Here is a 27,570-nt window from a genome sequence, read left to right as displayed (position 1 = left end):
CAGGAGCTAACATAGAATTTCAACTTCAAATATTTAAAGGAAATGTCAGCCTTAGGCTGTATAAAGACTGTGGTCCCAGTTTTACAAAAAAGTATGCATATATATCATTTCACCTGGGCGAATAGTACATTGATATTGGCTGGAATGCCTACATGAGCGAAACTTAGGATATAGCTAGATGTTTGCAAGCTCTGGCTCTATATAATTATATTCCTGCTATGTTAACAAATAGATACAAGAAACAAGACTATAAAATGTCTCATTCACCCAGAAAATAGGGCTTTTTATTCTGAAATAACCATTTATATTTAGCTCTTGGGTTTTACAGCATTCAATTTTATTGTATTGTAAGAAGTGATACAACCATTTAGATAAGATACATGCAAAACAACATTCATTACCATGCAACGTATTCCAATAACATAACAACCTGGTCTTTCTTGCATTGAAAACAATAGCAAAGAATCCTATTCAGGTGACTTCAGCTGTGTCAAGGTTAGAAATGCTGCCTTCCAGCTTCTGAAATCAATACAGGGCCATCATATTACTTCAAGGATTGATAACTAGGGGTTCACATACCCCCGGGGTACTTGGGAAGGCCCTAGGGGATACACGCAGGCAGGTGGGGTTGGAACACTGCCGCCCACCACCCCACACCTCCCAGGAGCAGGGCCGGGGGGCAAGGGCAGTGGCTGTCCTCCATGGGTCACACAGGTATTGCCCGGCCAGCCAGATGGGGGAGGGGGGGGAAGGAAGGTCACATGTGGCAGCTGCCGCTGCCACCCACCACTCCACGCATCTGGCAGCGCCCCCCCCACACTCTGTGTCCAGCTGCTGGGGGTACATCTATTAAAAAAGGTTGAAAACCCCTGTATTACTGCATTATGAGGAAAAATGTCATTCAGAATCATGCCTACCTATGCCATGATCTTTATGGAATTGGAGAAAAGTATGGAAAACAAAATGTTGACATTAATTGGCAGTTGGTAGTAAAGAAGTCAAGTTCATTTTAAGTAGCCTGCCTTTTAAAAATGTATCATATAAAGCCAAGTTTTAGAGTTTATTCTTTGTTCTATGGTTCATGTTGTGCATTGGGCATTAGATGGGGATGGCGTTAATATTTGTAGGCAAAGGAAATGCCTGGGACAGTAAGTGAGTGTAACATTTTTTAAAAAGCTGATAAACAAAATATACACTTCAGAAGTCACACCTAGACTGAAATAAACATTTAATCACCAAAGTTACCCTTCTACCAGGTCTCACAAAGTTATCTGACTTAGTTGTGTTCTTGTAGTTTTGCATTCCTCCTACTGCTTTACAGCCAAGTTGTCGGCCAAAGAACACAACTTGACCACCTGTCTGTTCATCAAACTTCTTCGTGGAAGAGCTGACCAATTTTGGGGAGTCAAAGTATTTTTTGCAAATGAATGTTATGGTTGAAGAATGTCAAACTTAGTGTCAAAATAAAGGTCTGTATGGAACAGGAAGTAATTAAGACTCCCTCTGAAGAGGGACTTGATCAAGGAAGTTTCTTTGTGAAGTTCTGGAGGCTTGGTGGGTATCAGGCAGTCAATAAAATTAAGTTCAGACCTGGTCCCCACTTTCCCTCAATCTCCAACCTGCACCTAGAATTATCACTTTCCTCTTGCTTATACAAAGAGCTGCACTGGTAACATTATTTTTCCTACTGTGATGGTTCATCTGCTCTCTCCTTTTCCTGATATCAAACAGTTGGACTAACCTTAATCTGTCAGTCATTAGCAAATATTAGTAAGTCATCTTTGACATTTTGCATGAAGTGAAACTGTAGGCTCTGCCTGTTGGAAGTTTTTAATTAAATAAAGCTCCTTGCTGTGTGGAAGGGAGGGAAAAAGTATAATTCAAAAAGGAGATGAAAGTGCACTTTTCAGCCTATCATGCTGAGATGTAGGCAATGCTTCTGATCTTTGTCTTGGACCTTTCTTTCTGCAAAAGGCATTGGATTCTTCAGATAACCTGTTATTTTAAATTACAGTAAGTGATTAGAGTGCCCTTTGCAATAGTCTGGTATCTGTATAATAAACTTGTATAACAGCTACCGTGGAAACTGATGGAAAGTGCAGGGCTTGAACTGCAGGAAATAATTTACTACATTTCTTTCAAAGCTGCAAAATATTTTGTGCTTTCTTTTCAGTAGCTTATGAGTTATGATTCGATTGTTTTGAAAGATGCTGTAGTAACAGTGGATTTTTCAGTCCACTGTTTTTTCAATCCACTACTTCAGCAGTCCCTGTATTGTTGTATTGGGACATGGTGCAATCTTTCATGTACAGTATTTATCCACACAAACACCCTTGTGAGGTAGGCAAGTCCCATTTTACAGGTGATGAATGGAGACACAGAAATGATGTGACTTGCCTGAAGACACACTGGGGATTTGTTATTGTAGGTGTGGGTATTATAATGTTGAACAACTTGCTTTTGTAGGAGGCTGAAGATTGTATTACTATGTAGTCTCTGCAGCATCTTTTGTATCCTGAGCCAAAGCCATTTTCGAGGTGACAGTGCCTAAGATCCAAGAGACAGCAGAGTGGGAGAGTTGCATTCTATGACATTCAGATGTAGTGCAAAGAGAAAGTGGAATCCCCTGCACTCAATTTTGCTAGCACTCAGGAATACAGATGGTAGAAATGGAGGTTGTCATACAGACCAGGGAAGAAATGTGGGGTTTCTCCTAGTAGCAATCTTGGTAGTTCAGCTAGTGAAAACAAGAGCAGACCCTTGAGAGAGGGCACATAGGGAATGGAGATTCATATGTGCCTGTTATTTACTGATACATGCCTGAGAGGAGGAAAAGAGGAAACAGGTAAGAGTTTTGTTAGCTAATGTACTGGGAAGTACTACAGTACCTGAGATGAAGACTGATTTTTTTTCCTCCCTCCAAAGTGCTGGCAAGTCTCCTGAGCAATAAGTTTGTTTTGAAAGCTGACTGCATAGGAAGAAAGACTTGACAGATGTATTTTCTCCAAATGAAAGCACAAGTTCTTACCATTCACTTGCTATCTTGAATTCTACCCCAGTAGGCCATTCTAATACTCTTAATTCACCACTGCACACACCTGGAATGTGCTTTTTCGCCAGCTCATAACTGCCACATGGGAGGAAAGCAACCCAAGATTTTCCAAAACCAGTAGATCCATCTTAAAAGTTTCTAGGAAAAATGTTAAAGTGAAGATTATAGTAAAAAAAGAGCCAATTTCAAAACTAATTTAAAAATAGTCATGATATATACACACATGCTGTAACAGGGGCCCCTAGCCCTGTTACTGGAAAGCATGTCCACCCCTTTAAAGCCAGAACTTTCTGGGCATGGAGGGCTGGAAAAGAAGGGGTTAAATACTGAGCCTGGCCAGCTAGTCAGCTGACTGGAAGGGGCAAGCCTATAAAAATCCTGGGATGAGCGGTAGTTAGGAAGGTAGCCGCTGAAGGGAAAGGAGTGCCTCAGAGTTCCATGAAGGAGCGTACCAAAGGCAGGAAGAGAGGAGCCACGGAGAGGCAGGCAACCCCATCATAGCAAGGACGTGAGCTGATGGTGGGGAGCCAAAGCATGGACTCTGTGAATGTCAGCGGACATGATGTTTTTTTTCTTTTTCACATTAGCTGGGGGTAGTTATTACCCATGAATGGGACTGTTTATGTTTTTTCTTTTTTGATTAATGAATAAGCCTGGTGGCTTGGGTGAAGCTATTAGGGGAAGGAGGAGACTATATTTTGGGGACTCTGGCACCAGCAAGGGAGCAGCTTTTGGGGGGCACAGACCCCGGCACCAGCGAGGGTGCGGCTTTTGGGGGGGGGCACAGACCCCTGTGCCTCAAGGTGCAATCTTAAAAAGGCCAGGGAGGTCTGGCACACCTGGGGTACAATCTTATTTTGCTTTTTTGGACTAAGAGGGTGTGAGTTCAGTGTCGTCCCCCAGTTTTGAATTTGAGGCCCCTGGCTGTGGGGCTGGCACCTGGACCTCTAGGCCAGGGGAGGCCAGGCTTTAGATTGGAGCAGGAAAGGGGGACATGAGCCTGAAGACACCAGAAAAGGCTAGAGCCTCGGTGTCAAACCCTGTTTAGTGGGTTTAGACGGGGAGGCCTAGCTAGAGAAAAACAGGGGTCAGGCCCATATAGGGGAAAGGCCCCAACATACACAATACAATAAGCAGCCTCCTGCTTGCAAGAACATCATAATAATTTCCATCAAGACGTGGCAGGTGAGTATAGAGCTGGACATAAGAACCCCAAAGAAGGCTCCAAGGGCCGCGGATAACTAGGAAGATGGTGCTGGGAAGGGTGACCTGTTACACATGCACACACACTTGTACAGTAAAAGCTGTGTTAACCAGCATGAGTGGGGTAAGGGTGGTGCCGGGTGTGGTGAGCCTCTAGGGGGTGCTCCTGCACTGAGCCACCCACCTCACTTCCCCCAACCACCTTCCAGGCTTCGAGTGCCTCCCTCAGGGGTGCCTTAGCCGACCCCCTTTCTGGAGCATACCCACTAGTCTGGCAGTAGTGCTGCCACCACCCAGGGACTGGCCTGATCCTGGCTCTGTGCCCCCTGGGAAACACAGGCCTAGTAGCCCTCAAGGGTACTCAACTCACTTCAAGAACTTGAGTCGTTTCCCTCAGTCTGAAGCACAAATAGTGGTATTCCTTAGCTGAAACAAGGGGACCCCAAGGCATAAGTTAGACCAACTCCCAATAAGTTTCCCACACTAGGTACAAAGGAGAACTTTATTGGTTACAAGGAGTAGGGCTGGAATAGGGTACAGAGTAGAACAATATCAAAGAAATCCCATAGAGCAAACTTCCATGGCTGGGTAGCCTTTGATCACACATCTGAGTTACTGAAAGCTATACATCTAGTTAGATCTCAGGTAGCTTACTCACAAGTATCATCCAGAGGCAGGTGAAGATTCCCTCTGGAGGCAGGCAGTTCCTTGATCATGAGTTTTGAGAAAGAGAGCAAGTTCAGATGGTTCAGCTTTTCTCTCTCTCTGAGTCTTCCTCATGGCTGCTGCCCCCTCCTCCTGGGCAGTCCTTAACTTACATTGCCCTTGTGACCTCATTTACCTGGTCCAATGAAGGCCATTACTTGTTGGCTGCCAGCCAACCAATTTTGAAATGCATCACTGGTTGCTGGGCAGACTGGCAGAGTCTCTAAAACACTAGGGAGCCCAAGACCCTCACCCAGGTATTTGATGCCAGTCACGTAGGCAGAGGGAGCAGGTTTCCCCCCTCCCTCAGGAATGTATCAACTCAGGTTACGTAAAGAGATAGGGTAGGGTGTGTACCCTCTGCAAGGTCCATCCTAACCAAATTGTCACAGAGCAGAGTTTTGGGGGAGAGACAGAGGTGGCATTCTGCCACATTGGGTATCTAAAAATTCTGGTTATCTGAGGCAGGGGGTTTCAACCTTTTTGAAAACCCCTGCAGAGCGGGGGAGGGAGTGGTGGGTAGGGCAGTGGCAGTGGCCACATGCAGAGCAGCAGCAACACAGGGTTGTGGGTGGCAGTGGCGGCAGCCATGTGCAAGCTTCCCACTATTCCCCCCACATCTGGCTGGCTGGCCAGCCAGAAATTCCAGTTAATGGACTATTCTGGATAGTAGAATGTCAGTTAACACAGTTTTTACTCTATCTATCTATCTATCTATCTATCTATCTATCTATCTATCTATTGATATAGATAGATATCAATATCGATACAGATCGATCGATAGATAGATATCTTTTTTTTAAATGTCTCATGTAGAGAAAAAAATTGACTGTTGGCTTTTGACCACAGATAAAAAAATTAAAATTATTTTTTTATTAAGTTTTTTAGGAAATGAAAAAAATAGGGTGTATAATAGGAAAACACATCTTGCTTAACTACATAGGGGCTCTAACATTTCTAACATTTTATATAAAAGCCTTTTCTACCCTTTCAATAGTCTGTGACTAGCATGTGCTATATATGTGTGTGTGTGTGTGTGTGTGTGTGTGTGTGTGTGTGTGTGCATGTGCGCGTGTGCGTGCTTGCGCGCGCGCCTGGAAAATGCAACAATAGGAAACAAAAATGAAACGTCAATGATCTCAAAATGGAGCCCACACTGTAGCTTTCAAACACCCTCTTTCTACTGGCATATGCCCCAACTCATCAGTGTCCAGTATGTCAAGGGTGCGCTACCAAAGGAAAGTGAAAAACAAACTGCAGGCAGATCGATAGTCTAACTTAAGCCACTAATAGAGGCACAGCAGGAACTACTGCATTATGAGTTTTGTTAATGTTTAGTATTGTGTGTCCTGTGGTCCTACCATTGATTTGCAATAACTCAGATGCTACTGAGGGGGAAAAGTATTAAAAATGCCATTTCAGAGCTGTGAAGTTGGTTGGCCGAGTAATGTTAGCATATAAGAGTTGGCAACTCTTATATCAGACTGAGTAATTATCTTTATGTTTCTGCTAGATCTAAAATCAGAATTTGCTAACTTCACTGAGATACTATGTGCTTCACACAGGAAGATAAAGTGTTGGAGGATTTTGCCTTGCTTTTTATTTTCTTTTATCTCCACTTAAGTGGCACTCTACCTATTAAACTTTCAGGGCTACCAACAGTTGTCAATAATACCTTTCCTTCCTCCTCAGGTAAAAAAACCTAACAGATATGACTCCCTGGCATTTTGGTATCTAAAGAGTTTAGAGTCTTGTTTAAGTGCTAGGTGTAAGCAAAATGCACTGTCAGGTGTGTTCTAACAAGTACCTCAAATTTCTGCAATTATATTATTTGAATATTGAAATTTCAGTGTAATTCATCTTAAACAGAAATGTTAGTGTAAGATGAAGTAGTATTATGGTAGCTGAGATGGTCCAGGAAATGTGAGAAGCATGTGAGGATCCCGTGTCTTCCTGGCTCCCAGAGCTGCCCACTTAGGTACTGAGCAACATGAGGTATCTGGGAGGCTTGAAGTATCTGTTCTATCATGACCTGCATGGTGAGGCCATCCTCAAGCCATGGTCCTTAGGGGGCCCCTGTCTCTGAGCTAGTTTGCAAGGCAGAGCTACCTGAACTGTGGACTTCAGATGCTTTTAGTGTCCCCTGAAGCCCACCAGGAAACCAAACACATTGCTAGTAGAACCCGATCCAATTTGCTTAAAGCTTGTAGAACCTGAAGCATTCTTCCTGTCAGCTCTAAAAATGACTTGTGCCTGTGTTTTGGATGAAGCTACAACTGTTTGAGCTATCTAATTCCAGAAAGGTGCTTTACCAGTTTTTTTTTATATTTATCACAAATCAAGGGTTGTTGTTAGATCTACCAGTCTCACAACTCATAATAAAATGTTGGTTCCCAACTAAATTTAGCTGTCTAAAGTAAATTGTTAGCTTTACCTAAGGTCTCTTCATATGGTTGAAATATATTCTTTTCTAGTCAGGTCTGTTTTCATGAGTAAAATGTTTTGGGTCTGATATGTGTATCCTACACTACTACAAAGTAATTTCAGTACAGTGTCATTTTTCCATATAAACATAGATATGTCCCAGTGTCCAAACTGAATAAAAAATACTTACCACAATTGCTAGGAAAATGCACAGAAAAAAAACATTATAAATAACATTATTCAGTGAATAATTTTGAATAGCAAATAAATGGAAAGCAATCCTAAACTGGAACTGGAAAAGAGGCTAATTCATTGACTTGAATTATTCACACATACATATTCAGCAGTGATGACATAGGGGGAGAGGTAGGTCTATGAATAGTTTGGTGGGTGTAAATGCCCAGGAGAGAGTGGAATGATTTAGGGCAGAAAGGGGTATAACTCTGCTTAATGGGAGAAAGAAAAGAATTGTGTTAATTTCTACCCCATGCAATCTTTTGAGCTGTCAAATAAACATACCAAGTAAGTATCACATGTTTTAAAACTAGACTGAAATCAATATACAGTATAGCACAATCTTGCAACAGAGTAGGCTGGACTTGGCTGAGTAGTTTTTTGGGCTCTAGCCAGGTGCTAGCTTCTAGGATCTATTCAAAACTTCCCAGAATGGGAATGTCAAGCCAAATTGCATCCTCTGGCTATCTTCTGAGGGTGTCATCTACTGCTGTTTACCTTAAGTCTCAATCAAGTTTTCTGGCAAAGATATTAGAAGACACAAGCCTTATGTTTTGCTTAAGAATCTTTGCCAAAAGGCTTAAATGGGACTTAAGGGTTGCCCAGATCACATGCTAACCATAACTACAGCAGTAAGTTTCCCTATTAGAACAACTCTGTTGGAACACTATGCCTAACTGCCACCACAAAAATCCCTTTTTTCAACTCTTTTCACTAATTTTGAACTGCTAGGGAAAAAGCAAGCTCTATACCAAAGTATAAGTAAATGAGGGGCACTGAAAATGAAAGCAGTATCTCACTGCTGCAAATTGTGTGCTCTATTTATAACTTGTTTCAAGAACCATAGTCATTATACACTTATTCCGGCAGAGAGAACTGATCTCCCACTCATTTGTGTGTGACAACAGCTGAGTGCCAGTACCTCTGAAATGAAACAATAAAAAATTCTTCCTGGTTCTCTTGACTAGGGAATAATTGCAATGAGAATAGAGTGGACTGCAGCATGTCTCCACCTGGGATTTGCTCTGGGATAGTGGCACTGATAGATTTTCCATCCACGGGCTTCCATTAAAATAATAAACAGGAAGAGCAGGAACAGGCAGGTATTATCAGGCCTATTCTGAAGGGATATGTTGGGCAACACTATATTGCAATACAGAAGGTGAGTGGGGGCACAGCAGTCAGTCATGAAGCTGGGCAAATAGGTGGTAATCAGAGAAACCCACTCTTACTGCTCAATGGGTTTGGAGAGATGCCTCTGAAATCAGTGAAAACCCAGCAATATACCATGGCTGCCCGAGGACTGCCAGTATAAAGGGAGAAGAGAGTCAGGTGTCACTGAAGACTGGACTATTTCTGTGAGTGAGAATACAGTGGACTGCGGCATATCCCCACTTGGGATTTGCCCTGGGGAAGTACAATGCCTCTGTATTCTCAAGTTGGGAAACAATGGCCTAGATCAGCAGTTCCAAAATCATGGTTTGGAGCACATTTTTTGACAATTTATAGAGAATTGTCTGGCCACATGCTGCTGAGTCGCCACCTTGCTTCCAGCTGTAAAGTTGTATTAAAGCAACTACCTTCTGATACTCTTCATGGTGAGCAAGTGTTGCAGCTGTCACAGCTACAGTGATAGAAGGCAGGTGGTCTGTGCATCTCAGACTGGAGGGGATATGTTTTGGACTATGAAAAAGAGCAATCCTTTGATTATGCAATTTTGCACATTATAAAAAGGTTTCAGAGCTCCCCAGCCTTACTGGATGAGAGAAGGTGGCTATTTTTATTCTGACAGTTTTAAACAAGACATCCTGTAACACAAGAGAAGGAAGCCTCGAGGGTACCACTGGTGTTTGAAAATTTGTATCTGTATTTTTATACTTTTGATTTTGCTATATGAACATGGAAAAAACATTTAATGAAGCAAATGTCATTGGAGCTGACACAAAAATGCAGCTCATTTGTATCTTTTACTGACCCAAACAATAAACTTGTAATTAGAGATGACTCCAGTCCAGCCACTCCTGAGATCTGACATCATTCAGCAACCTTTGAGAAGCTCTGGGCTGGGACTCTGCTGCCTGGGCCTATTTGCTAAACTTCATTTTCTCCATTTCACTCCCAGTTTGTAATGTTTTTTTGTGTGTGCAGAGGGCACTGGAAGGGAGAGCAAGTAGTTTAATGCCACTTTGGCAGAAGGATTTGTGCACACCACAAACCAAAACCTTGGCATAAGCTAACAACAAAGCATATCTTCTTACACAGAGAAAGAGATGATTAGAGAGAGATTTGTCTAACTGGGCAATGAGATTAGTTCAATAGCCACAAATGCTCTAGAATGAGCCAAAAGCTGGCTGAGTATTTTTAGGGTATTTATTTATTTATTGGTGAAGTTTTTTGAGCCCTCCCAATCAACTGTGTTTTAAAAATACTATGAAGTGTGTGTTTGAGAGAAGGCCTTTGCCCCACTGGAGGGAGTGGTGTTTGTCTGTACAGTGTTTGCCAGGCAGCTAGCAAAGCTTCCTCCCATCACTGTGTGTGTGTGTGTGTGGGGGGGGGGGGGCAGCCCCCCCCCCCCCTTAAATTCCAGCTGCAAACAAACTTGGTGAGCCCAGTTCCCTTTGCTCCCAGGAGGGCAGGCAAGCTGACCTGCCACGCGGCTTCATCTCCCAGCCTGGCAAGGCACAGGGGCCATTAGATTTCTCTTCCCCAGAGTGGGGAGGGGGATTTTCCCTTTCCTCTTTGCCAGAGCAGAGAGTAGGCAGGCAGGACCCTGGGTTGACAAGATGCAGATGTCGGAAGCTAGAGCAAGGGGCTGGGGGCTGGACTAGGAGTGGGGGCTAGTGGTTAGGGCGAAGTTGAGCTGGGGGCGGGAGTGAGGAGCTGCGAGCAGAGGGGTGGCCGCTCCCTCATGTGGCCCCTTGGATCCGCCCCTGGCTGCCCCCCCGGCAGAGTGGCGCAGGGTGGGGTTTGCAGCGGTGCCCGGGAGCGGCTGTCAGGGGTGATGTAGCCCGTGTGGGAGGGAGTACCCCCCGCTCCAGCATGAAGACGGTGTGAAAGATGTGCGAGCAGGCAGCGCGCTACTGCAGGGCGAGCGTCCACAAGCTCCTGCACAAGCCGCAGCCGCAGCTCCGGGGGCTGGACGGGCTGCTCCGCTGGATAGTCACCAAGATGAGCGACAAGAGCGTGCTGGCCGAGCGCGAGCTGCTGCCCGAGGAGCAGGCGGCCGCCGCCCGCCACTTCTTCGCGCCCGAGCAGAGGAAAGGCACCTCGGTCATCCTGGATGTGAGTGAGCGGCCCCTGGCCTGGCCCGGCCCGGCCGCCTTCCCCCACGGCGGCTGGGCTCCAGGCAGCCGCCGCGGGGCGGCTGCACCGGGCGCTGAAGCGCGGCAGATGCCCTTCCGGTGAACCGAGGCACCGGAGTGCCCGGCTGCCAGCTTCCCCCTCGGCCGGGACCTCACACCGGACAGCATTCGTGCAGCCACGGGCGAGCACAGCCCCGAGGGACGTGCCCCTGCGCCGAGGTGTGGGGGTGCGGGTGCAGCCCGGGGCTGGGCGCCTGGCATAAGGGGCACGGGCTTCGGGGCCAGCACCTCGAGGGCTGCAAGTGGGGGAGGAACAGGGGGAAACCTGGGGAGACCCAGTTCACTCTCTCTGCCACTGTAGGACTCAGGATGGGACCTGTGGTCTCACCCAGCGCGTGGCAGGTCTTACGTTGCTGGAAACCCAGCCAGCCTAATGCTGTACCTGACACGGGACACAAGCAGTGCAGCACTTTGTAAAATGGACATTAGCAAAAGGGCTACCTTTGCCATGTCCTAGCAGTAGGAACAAGGGACTGATTACACGCCATTGGGCTTTTAAACATTTGCTTCTCTGTTCCCATAACTGCAAGAGTCCTTTTTTTTCCCCCATAATAGGATTCTGGCATGAGAAACCTTTGTTGGGACCTTGCGCCTGTGCAAATTTACTTTGGAACTTTTTCTCCAATAGCATCCTGGCAATAAAATAGAAATCGTTTTAGGTTAGTCAGCAACATTCCTGAGGACTACATACTAGCTTGCAATAAACTGTTTGTTATGGGCATGCAAGCAGTTTGTAACATTTATGTTTGTAGTTATTGGGGAATGCATGTTTAGTACCTTGATTCTGATATTTATAGTGCTTTATCTAAATTAGATTTTTAGGAAATTATTTGCACTTTGAATTAAGAGAGAATGGACTAGTGGAGAAAAACAAACAGCAGCACAGGCAACTCCAGAACAAAACATAGTGCAAATGCTATAATTATATAGTCACTCAGACAATGGCATCTACTAATTTAAAACACACAGCATCAGTTTTACCTTGATGGCATGAGCTGAGGTTAGGGATAATTCATAATAGCTCTGTAGGTTTTATGTCAAGTCTGCCAATATCCCTCAGTCCAAACCAGCAACACCACTTTTATGCTGGTCGTTGGATTTCCTGAATAGTCTTACTGAATTGTAACAGATTCTGAGGCAGACAGTAACATTCTCTAAAGACCCCAGAACTCATTTATTTATGATATAAGCCTGATTCTGGGATTTAACTTATAGGAACAATGAGCTAATTTTGTTGTTTTGATTTCCATGTTATTTTTGGCATAGCTGATGCATGTGATGAATCAAAAATCGTTCCAAATTAATTGTTTTGGAGAGCAAAGGCATGCTGCTGTTCAAAACTAATTGCTGCATCATGGAGAAGATAGTTTTCTTTCTTCAGAGTGTTTTTCATGGAGTTGACAACATTTTTTGCTCCATCCACTCATAGTGTAGCAGCAGTTTAGTCAACAACTGTTGGAAGTGGTCCTGAGAACATGGATGATACTGCTAGGCAAACAGCAGTATTTTGGCCTGACCAAGTACTCTGTCAGTGGAAGATGCTGTTATAGTTAAGAAGTGTTAACATTGCTTCCAAAAGGAAAAATAATTATTTTAAGAAAGCAGAAGCCATAAACCTGTAAAATGATTTAAGCACTAGAAAACAAAATTGATACTAATGCTTGCCAGCATTAGACCCTGGCTCCTAAGACTCATTCTGTCACTTTCCAGTTAGATTGCTGGAGTCGTCTTTGCTTTATCTTTTATCAATTGCAGGTAGAATGAGGCAAATTCTGCAAAAATTATTTTTGAGGATTTTTTAAAAATGTCATAAAGTTTGCTCCATCTCCATTATTTATCATTACAGTAAAAGTTTCAACTTATTATATCTTTATTGCAATAGGCTCTTTCCAAGCACTAATGAGGGAGGACTTCTTCCAAAGAATTTACAGGTTGGTTGAGGGAGGGAGAAGAAAGAGGTATTACCATTTACAGACCTGAACCTTCATGTGCTGGGAGAGTTTTGCCCAGGCAGTTTGTAGACATTTTTCTTGCTATCCTCTGGGCATGTCTACACTTGCTACTGCACAGTAACTGAGATTATTGCACAGTATGAGCATGTGTCTACACATGCATGCCCATATTGCACAGTAAATGTGGGGACTTATGTTGACATGAACATAGATTTGATACCTGCATTGTGCAGGTATCAAATTTATGCCCGATTAGTTACTGCCCAGTAATGCACATGTAGACGCTTTACTGCACAGTAACACTGTGTATGGACTGACTTGGGACTAACTTTAGTCCGAAGCCAGTCCACACACAGCATTAATACACTTTAACACCTGCACATGTAGACAACAGCTTATTCCCGCTTACTGCACAGTAAATTTAAGCCAGCATAAATGTACAGGTAGACACGCCCTCTGATAACCAAATCCAGGCTTCCTTTTTTCTGTGATACAAGACAGACAATGGGGAGGTGGGGTATAGAAGTGGTAGGGATCATCAGTTATTTGCTAATTATCCCTCTAAGTGATTAATACACATTTCTGCACATCTTAGGTAGATCATGCATGATGTACGAGTATATATACTCCTCCACAAGATGAATAAACATGGACTGTCACTTGTGGGACCTTTTAAAGACTAAGGAGGGATAAAATAGAAAAGGTGGAAGTTGTAAGATCTTACAGTTTTCATCAGGTGTGCAAACACCACATGTGGTGAACAGTAGGGGTGTGCAAAACAGGCCCTATTCGATTCGGATTTGGCCCAAATCAGGGACAGTGATTCAGTTCGTTGATTTGGATCACTATCCCTGATTCAGTTTGGCTGACTCTGAAGGTTGGATGTTGATTTGGAGAATCAGCAATTGAGACATAGACACAGCTTCAAATGTTTTTTCTACATACCTCAAGGTACCAGGTGTGGCTCGTGAACGCTGCGATGCTCCCACAGGAGTGCGAGGGTGGGGTGGGGCACATGCTTGGCAGCGAACCCAGAAGCGGACCAGAAGTATTTCCAGTCCACCTCCAGGTCCACTGGGGAGCACACTGGGGGCTCCCCCAGACCCCTCCCAGCATGGCAGTCAGCTATGGGGGGACCCAGGAGGCACTAGTTGCTGAGCCATGGGAGGTACGGAGGGGGGCCTCCCTGCGTGCTCCCTGGTGAACCTGGAAGTGGACCACCCGGAAGCACTTCCAGGTCTGCTGGGGAGTGTGCAGCCCCCCCCATGCTCCTGAGGGACACTCCATGAGCCCCAGCATCGCAGCATTCTCAAGTCACCTGGTACCTTGAAGTATATAGAAAAAACATTTAAGGCTGTGTCTGTGTCCAAATCTCTTAATCTTTCTAAATCTCTCCAAATTGATTCGGAGGGTTCTGATTCAATTCAGAGGGATTAAAGCGTCCTCTGACTCGATTTAGATTCAGAGATATGGCCACTGAATCGGACTGAATCTCTACTGAATCAGATCAACAACTGAAGCATCACATAACTCTAGTGAACAGTCTTGGTCCTACGTTTTGTATTTTGCATCTCTGCAAATGGCTTCACACATGTCCCTTTGGGTAGGTAGAAAAGGTGGCAAATAGTTTTTAAAGGCACTACTTAAATTTATGGTGTTCCAAATGTTAAAAATATTTAACTTTTAAGGACTGGCTTTTCTAAACCCTGTTAATTAACAAACAGCAAAGATCTATTTTAAAACAAAAAAGGCACTTCCTTATAGAGTTAGCACTTAAAATGTAATTGATAAGTGCTATTAAACAGCAATGGCAAATTACGCTGTGTTGATTTCTTGCACTAGAAAACATGAAGTGTTTTATCAACAAGATTGGCCTAATGTGCTAGGCAGGGAGCCATATCTATGCTGTGTTTATCATCAAGGTATCTGAGTCCATTGTCATTCCTTAAATTTGAGTTACATTAGGATGCACCCCTTATACTTGCAGTATGACATACTTAGCAATATGTGAGCTTGGAATCATTTTGGTGGTGCCCCACTATTACAAAGACCCATTTGCAAATAGTTTTCCTTTTCTATGAAGCAAGTATTTAAATTAGTACATGAAGTTTATTAAAGTTGCTTTTAAAATCCTGATGGAGATACTAATAAATTAAGACAAAACTGTAGCATGGTGCAGGCAGTCCTCGGACTTATGACACAGTTGGTTCCTGAAAACCGCATCGTAAGTCGAAACATTGTACCTCGGAACTGATTTTCCCATAGGAACGTTATAAATGGGGGATTTGTTTCTGAACCAAGGCCCGATACCCTATTTTCACCAAAAATAACCCAGAATTTTGTACTCAATCAATTATAGATGAGTAATATAGCTACATTAATGTATTTATATTGTAAGTAGCAATTGTATTGATTTGGAAAGACTTCTTTGAGATGACTTTGCTGGACTTTTTGAAGAGCTCTTGGTTGGACTTTTTGAAGGGTTCTTGGCTGGAGTCTTCTCAGGAGTCTTGGCTGTAGGTTTTTCTGGAGTCTTGTCTGCTTTCATAAGGAACGTGTCCAAGGAAGTTTGGACAGATGTTCTCCAGGGAGATAGGTGATGTAGCGAACTTGTTCACTGGTGTGGTGTTACATCAGATCAAGCATCATAAAGTTGAAACTAACAACAGAAAATTGAAACAGGGTGTCAATTTATAAATGTCATAAGTGCCATTCCTTGTAACATGAAATTACTGCAGGGTGAGGGCAGGCTAGTGCTGCAGGGTTGGGGCCGGGGGCTGCACCAGCCTCTTCCCAGTTGGGGGGCTGGGTTGGGGCTGCACTCAGGCTGGGTGGGGCAGGCAGCAGTGGTCCCAAGCACAGCCCTAGCCCAGCCCCTGAATGGGGAAGAAGCTGGCTTAGCCCCCAGCCCCAAGCCTGCACCGGGCAGCCTACCCTCGCCCTGTGCATATATCCAGGGGACACGTTCCCCATGTCTCCCCTAAGGGTGGACGACAAGCCACCTGTGGCTCCATCCTTCACCCCACCCTGGCTGGGCAGCAACTCCCCAGCCCCACTCCCTCCTTCACTGTGGGTGCCTTGATCTGTCCCCACCATGCCTTCCCCCGCCCTCCCCAACTTACCAGTCAGATGCTGGTCTCTAAGCTGTCAGGATGCATTCCTAACCACATGCATGCTGTGGCTGTGTGCATGCATGCAGAATTTATTGGTGACGTTACTGGCCAAATCAGCCAAAAAGAGCCGATCACCAGTAATGTCAATTTTCCTTTTATTGGTGCTGATACGATATGGACCAATATATTGGTGCATCTCTACTCTTTATTTGTATTTTAGGTTCTTTGGAGAACCCTTTCAGGTTGGTATCTACAGCTGCAAGGGGTAAAACCCTCTTAAAAAGGAAAGCTGATATTCTTTCAGTTACTCGACACTTGGAGCATGAGTTTGAACAAAAAAAGATTAACAATAATAGCTGGCAGCTAGAATTAATAGGAAAGAAAAAGGGAAAGTATTGCAAACAAATGACCATATGTCATCATATACAACACACACCATTTTCCCCAAAATCAACCCCCCAAAATTGGAGTGCCTGTATTAAGTGGGGAAGCTGATTTTTCTAAACAGAATAAAAGCAACTTTCTCTGATTCCTGATTCACAGGGCAGCAGCTGCTGCTTTACTGTTCAGGCAGCTAAGGGAGTCAGTTGACTCAGTTCTTGACTCTGAAGGTGTTAATAATTGTGTCCCCCCTCCCCCTCCCTTTTTTAATGGTCTCTCCCATTTCAGACCTACAGACCTTTTAGCTCTTTTCAAAACCAGGGAAACCAGTCTTCCGCACCAGCTGGGGTTTCAGTTTCAGTTTAGCAGAAAGGGGATGGTGAGTGATGAAGACTAGGTATCTAGCTGTAACACTGGAAAACCTTTTTTCCTCATTCTTTCTCTCAAAAGCATGGTGTGTGTTTATATTCCAGGATGTGTTTACATGCAAGAAAATATGGTATAGTAAATACTAGAAATGGTGTGTTTATACACATACAACGGGAAGCGTAAATAGCTGAATATTACCAAAATGGAAAATGTCTGGATGGAATCCTTTCTTATTTCAGTTAGTGGGAATCTCTCTTTCTCTGTCTCGCTTTCTCTCTAGATAGATATAGATAGATAGTGTGTGTGTATGAGAGAGATCTATAGATATCTATGTATCCAGGTAGATTGATTGATTTATTTACTGACTTTTGCTACTAAAAACAACATCCTGGATAGTTTACTTAACAAACAATCCAGTTTCAGTTGGCCTGAAACTATTATGTGTTCTGGGTGAATTCAGTGAATTGTTTCAGGTGAAGAAAAAAGTTCAGAAATGTTGAAACACGAAAACTTTAGATATTTCAGAAATAAAACACTTCTCTCTCTCTCTCTCTCTCTCTCTCTCTCTCTCTTTTGGCTTAGATTCACAGGGAGACTTGGGTATCATTCATAGCCCAGCAGGAGGAGGGGGTACTCCCATCCCTGCATGTCCTGTAGTCCGAGATTAAGATACTCACCTGAGATGTGAGAAATCCATGGTTATATCTACTTTTTGCCTGATTCAGATCAGGGATTCAAATCAAGATACAAGGAGGGAAAGGTCTCAATTTCTCCTCTTCAGTACAAATTAGAGTGGCTTTAAATACTGCCTCAGCAAGAAGAGAGAAACTACAGATTCTGATCTCTGACCCAGTGGGTATTCAAATATTTTATAGCAGGAAAGATTATGAACCCTCTCTCCCTTTGACTTTTTTCATAGCCTGGAGTGGTAGGAGATTTCATTTCAAATTTGGGCTGTGAATTGGTGTATTTCACAATTCACTTATGGTTCTTTTTTTTTCCCTATCTCCACTAGCCCTTTCACTTCTTTTTTTGTATTCAATCTCTCTTTCTCTGCCTTTCATCATATAACTCTTTGCTTTTCTTTATTCTTGTCCTCCTTGATCTTCTTTCATAAAATCTGTATATAGGGGGCTAGTTCTCTTTGGGCCCAACTTTACAAAGAGTTTTCCAGTATCTGGCTCGCCCAAAGTGTGTATAGATTGAGAGCTTTAGTGGGGCTTTTTTGGTGCTTTAATAGCTGATTGAGTGTTACATGGTTGGCCCTTGGTTTTTGGCAATCTCAGCAGAGGTCAAGAACTAAATAAACAAAAATTTAACTACCCTTTCTTTTCTTTTTTTTTTCAATGGTATGCCCCTGTGGCAGAAGGCCACCTCTGATTCTCTGCTTTGTGACAGTTTGGACAGGATGGACCCAGCAGAGGATGCATACCTTACTCTATCTCTTTAGGTAACCTGAGCTGGATACATTCCTAAGGGAGGGGAGAAACCTGCTCCTTCTACCTACGTGACTGGCATCAAATACCTGGGTGAGGTGCTTGGGCTCCCTAATGTTCTAGAGACCCTGTCAGTCTACATTTCAAATTTGGTTGGTTGGCAGCCAACAGGTAATGGCCTCCATTGGACCAGGTAAATGAGGTCACAAGGGCTATATAAGTTAAGGACTACCCAGGAGGAGGGGGAAGCAGCCATAAGGAAGACTCAGAGAGAGGGAAAAGCTGAACCATCTGAAACTTGCTCTCTCTCTCAAAACTCATGATCAAGGAACTGCCTGCCTCCACAGGGAATCTCCACCTGCCTCTGGGTGATACTTGTGAGTAATCTAGCTGAGATCTAACTAGATGTATAGCTTGCAGTAACTCAGATGTGTGATCAAAGGCTACCTAGCCATGGGAGCTTGCTCTATGGATTTCTCTGACATTGCTCTTCCCTGTACTCTATTCCAACCCTACCCCTTGTATCCAATAAAGTTCTCCTTTGTACCTAGTGTGGGAGACTTATTGGGAGTGGGTCTAGATTATGCCTTGGGGTCCCCTTGGTTCGGCTGACTAAGGGAGATCACTACTTGTGCTTCTGACTGAGGGAAGCATCCCAAGTTCTTGAAGTGAATCAAGTACCCTTGAGGGCTACTAGGCCTGTGTTTCCCAGGGTGCACAGAGCCAGAATCAAGCCCAGCCCTGGGTGGTGGCAGTGGAAACACCAGGCTAGTGGGGGTGGTTCAGGAAGAGGGTTGGCCAGATGTGAGGTGCCCCCAGGGAGGCACTTGGAGCCTGGAAGGTGGTTAGGCACAGTGAGGTGGGTGGCTCAATGCAGAAGCACCCCCTACTGGCCCACCACAGCCCCCATGATCAGAATAGAAGCACTCTGGTAGAAGAGCATACTGCATATACTTAGGGATATAATAGGATATAATATAATAGGGGCCAGGTACAGACATACTCTTACCAGTCCAATGACTGGAAGCTGATCTATACCTGTAATGGAACAGAAGTTCATCACAAAAAAAAAAAAAACAAAAAACGGTTTATACTTGTAACAGAACAGAAGTTCAGCACATGTAAACTGGTTTAAAAATGATGGAACCCAGTCTAAGATTTGCTTCCCCCCTGACGCTCCCCAAGGTGAAAGTGTGTTCTGTTCACTATTGATTTAAACTATGCTGGTTACAGAAAACTGCGTAACTTAGATCGATTCCCTCTTGGGCTTTTTGAATGTCTGTACCTAACCAGGAAGGACAGCTTGGACTACTGTCCTATTTGCATCTATTCTGTAGAGATGTAAGAGACCATCAGCACAGCACCTTTTCACTAATACTAACATTTTAAAGTATAAATAAAAATGCTTTAGCAGTATAACTCCTGGTTCCTGCATGAAATGTAGTCAGTGTTCCAAGGCATGATTTAACCACGTATGATAAGAGCTCCCTTTGAAAATAAACAGGATTGGTGAAATCATCAGTATAAAAGCCCCCCTCTTTCCAGAATCCCCCTGATTTGGTTAAAGTTTGCCATGGTAAGCTAATATCTTTCACTTGCAAATCAGTGAACTGTAGAGCTGAAATAGAGCTGCTGTTAAATGAGATTTCTGTGAGAATATTACATCCAACAAACAGTTGTAAGTGGTTCCTTAAAACCTACGCTCATGTCCAGCTGTTGTCATATGGTGCCTGTTGAAATATCATTTATATCCTAGCAGTGGTTACCCTAAAACAGTTCAGACCCTGCAATCTAGATATTAATCTCCCTTTTGTCAGTGCCTGCTCTAATTTAACTGTGCTAAGTTAGTATTGTTACTTTCTCCACTAATAGATTTTCATGACAAGCAACCACTCAAAACTGCAATAGGAAAATGGTAGAAAGAGTTTATAGATGACAATCAGAACCTGTTGCAGTGGGACCAAGAGAAATCTACATAAAGCACAATGCCAGGGTGAGGGTGCCTATAAACTTCTTAATAGTGTAAAATCTAAGACTCCATCCAAATAGGCATGAAATCTCCTCTGAAAAATGAGCAGCCAAACGAGGAGACTTCTGCACAGATTTCTAGCCCTTTTATAGCTTTTTTGTGGCTCTTTGGCTTGACTGATTCAATGAGGATACAACTAACAAGTATCATAGGGCCATAGCTGTCCTTGGCTGTCAGAAGCCACGGTATCTGAATGCACCTTAGGTCAGTCATGAGGCTGCTTTAAATGGTACCAGAGGACAAAGTAACCATTGGCTGTTGCCACATCATGTTCTTGGAATATGAAAATAGAGTACACCCTTTATGACTTCTCAGAACCAGCAGTTACTGTGTACATAAGAAGATCTCGTCACTTATCTCTAACTTGTAAGATTGCCTGGATAGGCAGCAGTTACAATTCCATCTCTTCTCCAGAGGATTTCCTGTCCTTGTGGGTAAATTACTTTAAAGCTGAATTTTTAATAGAAAAGATGCTTCCTTTCCACAGGCAGGGTGGCAATTTTAGGATTTAGGACAGACATAACTAAACTAGATGAAACTGCAGGAGGAATATAAGCTAAAAGTGCATAAAACTTGGACAGAAAAACTTGACAGGGATGACATAATTAGCAACCTTAATTCTGTGAAAATTAGAATCTTGACTACAATGAGAACTTTGAAGACTTGATGTTTTGATCTATAAAAGCAGTATCCCCAACAGGACAGATCAATGAGCATCATGGCGGGAGGTTACTTCAGTACACACAGCAGAGGTCACTAAATGAATCCCCCAAACCAGCTCTCTTTTCTGTATAGGAGATAGTAATACCTGCCTCCCATCTTACTACTCATCCTACCCTGCTGCACTTAACCCTTGAAATTGGATGATGACATAGCCCAAAGCATGAATGTTTCATGTTAATGATGGAAGGTACATTAGTCTACCTTGCCCTCACAAGGTGGGAATTTACTAACAGTGTCCAGGGCTAGAAAGCTAAGGAGCATACCTGATGCAAGAACAGCAGACTCATCAAGCTGGTCTCTTCTGTTGGGGAGTAAAAATTTACTCATAGGGGAAAGCATGGGAAGGGACTTCTCAGCGTGACCTGCAGGGGAACATGGGAATATGCTACTCATTAATCAGATTTTTCATACAACTGAGAATTTTGTCTTCCTTTTTTGTCCTCTTCAAAGCCTTTTCCAGCAGGCTTTGCTCACAGCTCACTTTTCCCTGGATTCCCACTGATATTAGTGCAGTAATGAAAATTGGTTTTGGGTTGTGTGTGTTTCTTTTCTGAAAAATCAATATCATACTAAGTACTGAAGGAGCACTAATAAACTCTATATAGAGTTTAATAATTCTTAGACTTGTTAAGGGAGTGCTTGTGCGAAATGAATAAAATTTCAAGAAAATCCTTAGTTAAGTAGCTTCCAAAGAAGCAGCTTTGCCTCCAAGAGGAAATCTAGGGCAGAGCTGAGCATTTATGTTATAACATCAGATTTCTCAAGGTTATTAGCATTGCTGATGTTTTGAACTGCATAGCGCTATGAGCCCAACTATTGTTGTTTAAACATGGGAACAGAACATTGAAAATATAATTTGATTGTTTTTACTCCTCTGAATTTTTATTGCAAGATAGTTTTTATGTTCAGTTTCATTACTGAGACAGTTTAGTACCTTCAATGTTTTGCAGACAACTGGCCATGTTTATTGCCCATGTAACTCCACTGAAATCAATAGGTATACACCACTGATTAATTTGGCACATTTTATGTGCATAATTTGGCTGTACTTTGGAAGGCTTGTATATTTAATGCATTTAGGAGCATGGACATTAAACATTAAGTGGCGATGATGGGTTCAGTGTTTTCCGTCCAGACAAAATTCCCTATTTAATTCCTAATAGGGGTATATTAGCCTGACGATCTGAGGTGATGGTGTGGGAAGAACATTCTTGGTCATTCTCATGCAGGTCTCTGCATTGCCAGATTCTGTGCTCCACAAAGCTTTCACCAGTCACATACTTTCCTCAGTCAGTAATGGAACTCTTAAAGAAGCCAATCAGAATTGCATGTATGGTATTGAAAAAAGAGTTTATTCATTAATATTTAATCTCCTCCACTCTTGATGACCTACAGTGCAGTTGCCTTGCCTAAGTGGCTCCACTATGAAGTGAAAATAGTACAATGTTATTGTAAACCCATAGAGAGTCAGCCAGGTGGTAGAGTTGATTTGTATTTTACTCTTTGCAGGAATGACAGTGAGGATCTCAATATTTTCTTCTTTGGAGGTGTCAGTTTAAAATGCTGTTCTGCCTCTCTCACTTCTGGTTACAATGGAGCTTTGTGTAAAGACAAGTGCTTGGATATCTGAAAGAAAAGGCAACCTTTAAAAAACGTAGGTGGGGCTCCCCTTTATATTTTGTATTTTAATTTTTCCTATGGCACCATCCACCTCTGCACTGAGCTGTGTAATAATACTTATCCATACTTCCTGCCTCTCCTAGGACTTCCTGTTGGCTCCTCGTAGGATTGATTAAGGCAGTCTGAGGCTCTAGGTACATCTTGGCTAAGCCCCTGTCTCTCTGACCCAGCCAAAACTTGTTTGATGTCTCTCTCTGTGATGGAAGTGCCACAGGCAGGTACATGGACGTTTGCTGCTCTTCTGAGGTATTGGGCTTCATTCCTTGAGAACAGCAGAGATGGCAGCTCTGGGGAAGCAGCAGCAGCACCCAGGGATCCCAAGTACTTAGCACAGCTGCTGGTGTGTACCAGTGTGGATGTGCAGGTCTGAGCTGCTTCACTTCCCTCCTTTTATGCACCCATATACTTTGGAGGTGATGGTGGCATGCTCAGAATGATGCATTTTGGGGTTAACATCCTATCAAGATGAAATGGGCCCGTTCCTTAATTGCTTGTGTCACACTTTTTTCAAGCCTTTCTTAAGTATAAGAACTAAATGTATTCTTTCTAGAAAAGTTAAATATCATCCCAAGAATCCAGGGGCTAGAGATTTATGCAGAAGCTTATAGCTTATATTGAAACTAATCTATCTTTTCCCTTCAACTGTGCTCCATTATAATGATCTGCTTAGCTTGGGCTGCTTTAACAACAAATACAGTTCCACCTTTTGTGGACTTGAAAATCTGACTGCAGAAATCAGTGCTGATACAGACAGACGACTTTGCTTGTGGTGATTATAATAATGGGAATTGCTGTGCTACGTATCTATGGAGGCACTTCAAAGACTGTTTTGTGCTATAAATATTGCTTTGCAATGTAGGAAGTATTTTTAGTTAATACAAGTGCATTTAAAAAAATCTATTTAATTCTGTTTTGACTGTAGTGCTATAAAATAGATATAGTGAGACTCAGTGGGGCATATTAAAGATATTTCCTTAAGGAGCAGTGATGCAATACACTATGTATGACATTTAAATATCTTGTAACAGGGTTTATCTCCAGGAGTGGCTGTGATGCCCCTGGAGACCCCCTCAGCCCTAGCCTCCTTGGCCTTATGTGAACTATTTCCCCTTCACTTCACCCGTCATGACCTGATGAAATGATACTAGAATGAAAGAGAGGGTCCTCTAGGACTCCCCAAGTCAGATCTTCTCGCATAAACACAGGTGTCTGTGCCTTAAGTGTTAATTACATGGCTCCAACTGCCCCCTACACCACACCCACGCTTTGCAGATGATACTTATTTCTGCTAATACACACTCCTTCTGAGCTACAGGCTTCCAGCCCCAGTCCTTTCCCTCCTTGGGCTACAGGCTTCTTGGCCCCCTCAGTCTCCGGCTGTGACCCCCCAGTCTTTGGTCCCTTTCTCTGGGCCCTGGTTCTGCTCCTGGGCCAGCTGAGACTCATGGGCTCCTCCAGCCCCACCAGTCTCTGCCTTCCTTGGCTTTCAGTCCATTTTTGGGTCCTAGCTTTGCTCCTGAGGTGGAGAGATCTCTGGGTTCTCTAGCCCTGCTGTTTCCTGTGATGTAAACCTCCAAGCTCTCTGGCCCCTCTTCCCCTTCTGAGCCAGCTAGGATCTCCTTACTTCCTTTTAAAGCTTTAATGTCTAGTTGCTGTTACCAAGACCATAGGGTGTAGGGAGGCTGTTCCGATATGCTGTAATTAGAGAGCGTTGGAGCACTAGATTAATTATGTCTGTTGGAGTGTGCTAATTAAGACTGGAGTGTGCTAATTAGCACACTCCAGCAGCCTCCATATTTCATGTATCAACATCCTTGTGTTTTAAGATGGTGGCAGAGATGCTTTAATGAAAACTTGTTTGAGCTTTAAAGCATCCCTGCTGCCATTTTGAAGTGCAGCTGATAAAGCACCATCAAGTCTAATCTTTGGAGATCTAAGATGAGAGCCTTATCTACATTGTGGAAGTGTTTGGATCCACATTAATGATGTGGACACTGGAGTCAGAAGCGGACTGGCCAAGTTTGCCGATGACACCAAACTTTGGGGCAAAGCATCCACAGCAGAAGACAGGCGGGTGATCTAGGCTGACCTGGACAGGCTCAGCAAATGGGAGGATGAGAACCTGATGGTGTTTAACACCGAAAAATGCAAGGTTCTCCACCTTGGGAAGAAAAACCTGCAGCATCCTTATAGGCTTGGCAATGCTATGCTGGCTAGCACTATGGAAGAAAGACTTGGGAGTCATCATTGACCACAAGATGAACAGGAGCCTGCAATGCAATGCTGCTGCTAGTAAAGCAACCAAAACACTGGCTTGCATCCATAGATGCTTCTCGAGCAAATCCCGGGATGTCATTCTCCCCTTGTACTTGGCCTTAGTGAGGCCATAGCTGGAATACTGCATCCAGTTTTGGACTTCACAATTCAAAAAGGATGTGGAGAAGCTTGAGAGAGTCCAGAGAAGAGCCACACGCATGATCAGAGGTCAGGACAACAGACCTTACGACAACAGACTGAGAGCCATGGGGCTCTTTAGCCTGGAAAAGCGCATGCTCAGGGGTGATCTAATGGCCACCTATAAGTTTATCAGGGGTGACCACCAGGATCTGGGGGAACGTCTGTTCACCAGAGCGCCCCAAGGGATGACGAGGTCGAACGGTCACAAACTCCTGCAAGACCGTTTCAGGCTGGACATAAGGAAGAATTTCTTTACTGTCCAAGCCCCCAAGGTCTGGAACAGCCTGCCATCGGAGGTGGTTCAAGCACCTCCGCTGAACACCTTCAAGAGCAAATTGGATGCTTATCTTGCTGGGATCCATGACCCCAGCTGACTTCCTGCCCTTTGGGCTGGAGGCTGGACTTGATGACCTTCTGAGGTCCCTTCCAGCCCTAATGTCTATGAAATCTATGAAATCTGTCTTTTTCTTGCACCAGAGACAGCCTGTAGCTGTGAGCCTTTATGTAAGCATTATTGTTAGCAGTATTGCTGAGTAATCATTGGATTACTTGTGCTATTTCAGACTTCTGGACTTGTTTAGACTTTAAACTTTAGGTTAAATGTTCAGAACATGGCCTGCTTGCTGTGCCTGGTTACAGAGCAATTCAATCTTAAATTAGAAGATTGGGTTCTTGAATAATTTCCTTTTTTCTTGTATTTTAGTTTGTGAGTTTATGGTCCAGTTGCGTGGTGAATAACTCTTGCTCACCATTAAGGAAGGTTGCACAGTTTGAGCAAACCCTGGTTCTATATATTGGCTGTGGTTCTCAACCTTTGTAATCCCATGGCCCATTTCCACCCACCTCCAGCTATGGGCCCAAACCTATGTCCCTCATGGTCCTCTTACCATGCATGTTGCACTTAGGTTAGCTCTGCACATGTGAGCTATGTCCACATGGTGCTTCACCTGGAGTAATTAGCTCAGTCTCTCAAAAGAGCTAATTAGCCCGCCTGCAGCACCACTCTAAGGAGGCTCTGCTGCTTCTGTTGGGAGGTAGCATATACGGAGCAGCCCAATATCTGCTATATTACTTCCAACTTTTATTAATGGCTTTAAGACACTGAGTTTCTCTTTTTTCAATTTAAAGACCTGTTTAGTAGAAGGGGAACCTCAGTGCATGTTCACGGTTGCCACAAGGAGTTATACACTTGACATTTAGAGCCTTTTAGTGAATTAATAGTCTCTTAAGTGATAAATTACAAAACACAAAAACACAAGGGAAGACAGTTAAATCATGCTGTAATCTGGTATCCACAAAGTTCTTTTGCTTGTTAATTTCCAGCAGGGCCTGACCTTTCTTCTCTCATCATACATATTGGTATACCATTCCTTTTTATGAAACCTCATTGCCACAATAGTGACTCCATAAGGCACAGACAGAAGAACAGGTCACCACCAGTCACTTTCAGCTCCTTCATATTTTTCCAGGTAATCTCATTTATTTCAAGGAACACTTTTCCCTGTTTGCATACTGCGTCTTCCACTTGATTTTTGGTCTCTCTCTACTGTATTTTGGGCTTGTTTAATTCTGGTTTATGCTGCTACTATATGTGATAAGGTCACGTTTCCTGCGATAGGATTCTCTGGATAGTAAAGCTGAGGAGAATGTTTTTCTTGGTACAGTTCAGTGGGATAAGGATTACTTTGATCCCTTTGACCCATTGGGAATTGTAGTGGTGAAAAAGGCCCCCAAAAGAGATTTTCACCTATTTTAAAAGCTATACTTAAAGACCTACATTCCTTTAGTTCCAGTAATTTTCTTCTTCCTTTCTGCCTCTGACAATTGCACTAGGAGAGCAGGATGTCTCTTACAGAACCTTTAAATAGATTTTGCTGCTTCAACATTATAGTTCATGCTATCCCTTTGATTCACACCACTGGGGAATAATAACAGCAGGGAACAGCAAGGAAATAACCAAAAAAAAAAAAGTAATAGACCTGTTATATACCCTATACCCTGTTATATACCTGTTATATACCCTAATATACCCTGTAATAGACAGTACTACCCTAGTGTAGGTCATTAAATAAAACAAACAGGCCAAATATCTGGTAAGTCTGAGTAAAAGCGAAGTGTTGGACTTCCTAAGGAAGTACATGACATGTAACGCCAGTGGGCATTGGGCAGTGGGATGCATAGACAGTGGTAGGTCCAATTGCCTTGTGCTTCCATGTCAAACTGACAAGCCATTAAATGGAGCTCTCTTAATTTGTTCTTCTCGTGTAGGACCCATTGGAACTGCCCAAACATATGGCAATTAGCCATTAGGCATGGTGTTTGCAAGGTCTCCACATGTGGCTCTGCAAACCCTGCATAGTCTCACTGCAGTTAATGGAACCCACTGAGGTGGATAGGATTTTCCTTTAAATTATTTTTGTTGGTCTTTCAGGGAAAGCCACAGGAAGGAG

At 43.5% G+C, this 27,570-nt stretch overlaps 1 protein-coding gene across 1 annotated transcript in view; it reads left to right on the top strand.

Annotated features, from left to right (window-relative positions):
* Positions 1 to 10,557: 10,557 nt before the first annotated feature.
* NECAB2 (N-terminal EF-hand calcium binding protein 2) overlaps positions 10,558 to 27,570 on the top strand; it is a 319,048-nt gene continuing 302,035 nt past the window's right edge. Inside the window, exon 1 of the mRNA XM_019535664.1 lies at positions 10,558 to 10,900. Coding sequence (XP_019391209.1) covers positions 10,676 to 10,900 — 225 coding nt within the window. The 5' untranslated portion in view covers positions 10,558 to 10,675. The remainder of the gene's footprint in view (positions 10,901 to 27,570) is intronic.

The sequence above is a fragment of the Crocodylus porosus genome, unplaced genomic scaffold (assembly GCF_001723895.1).
Source record: "Crocodylus porosus isolate Cpor-Errol unplaced genomic scaffold, CroPor_comp1, whole genome shotgun sequence".
In the NCBI taxonomy this organism is placed as follows: Eukaryota; Metazoa; Chordata; order Crocodylia; family Crocodylidae; genus Crocodylus; species Crocodylus porosus.
This window is presented reverse-complemented; position numbering and strand designations above follow the sequence as displayed.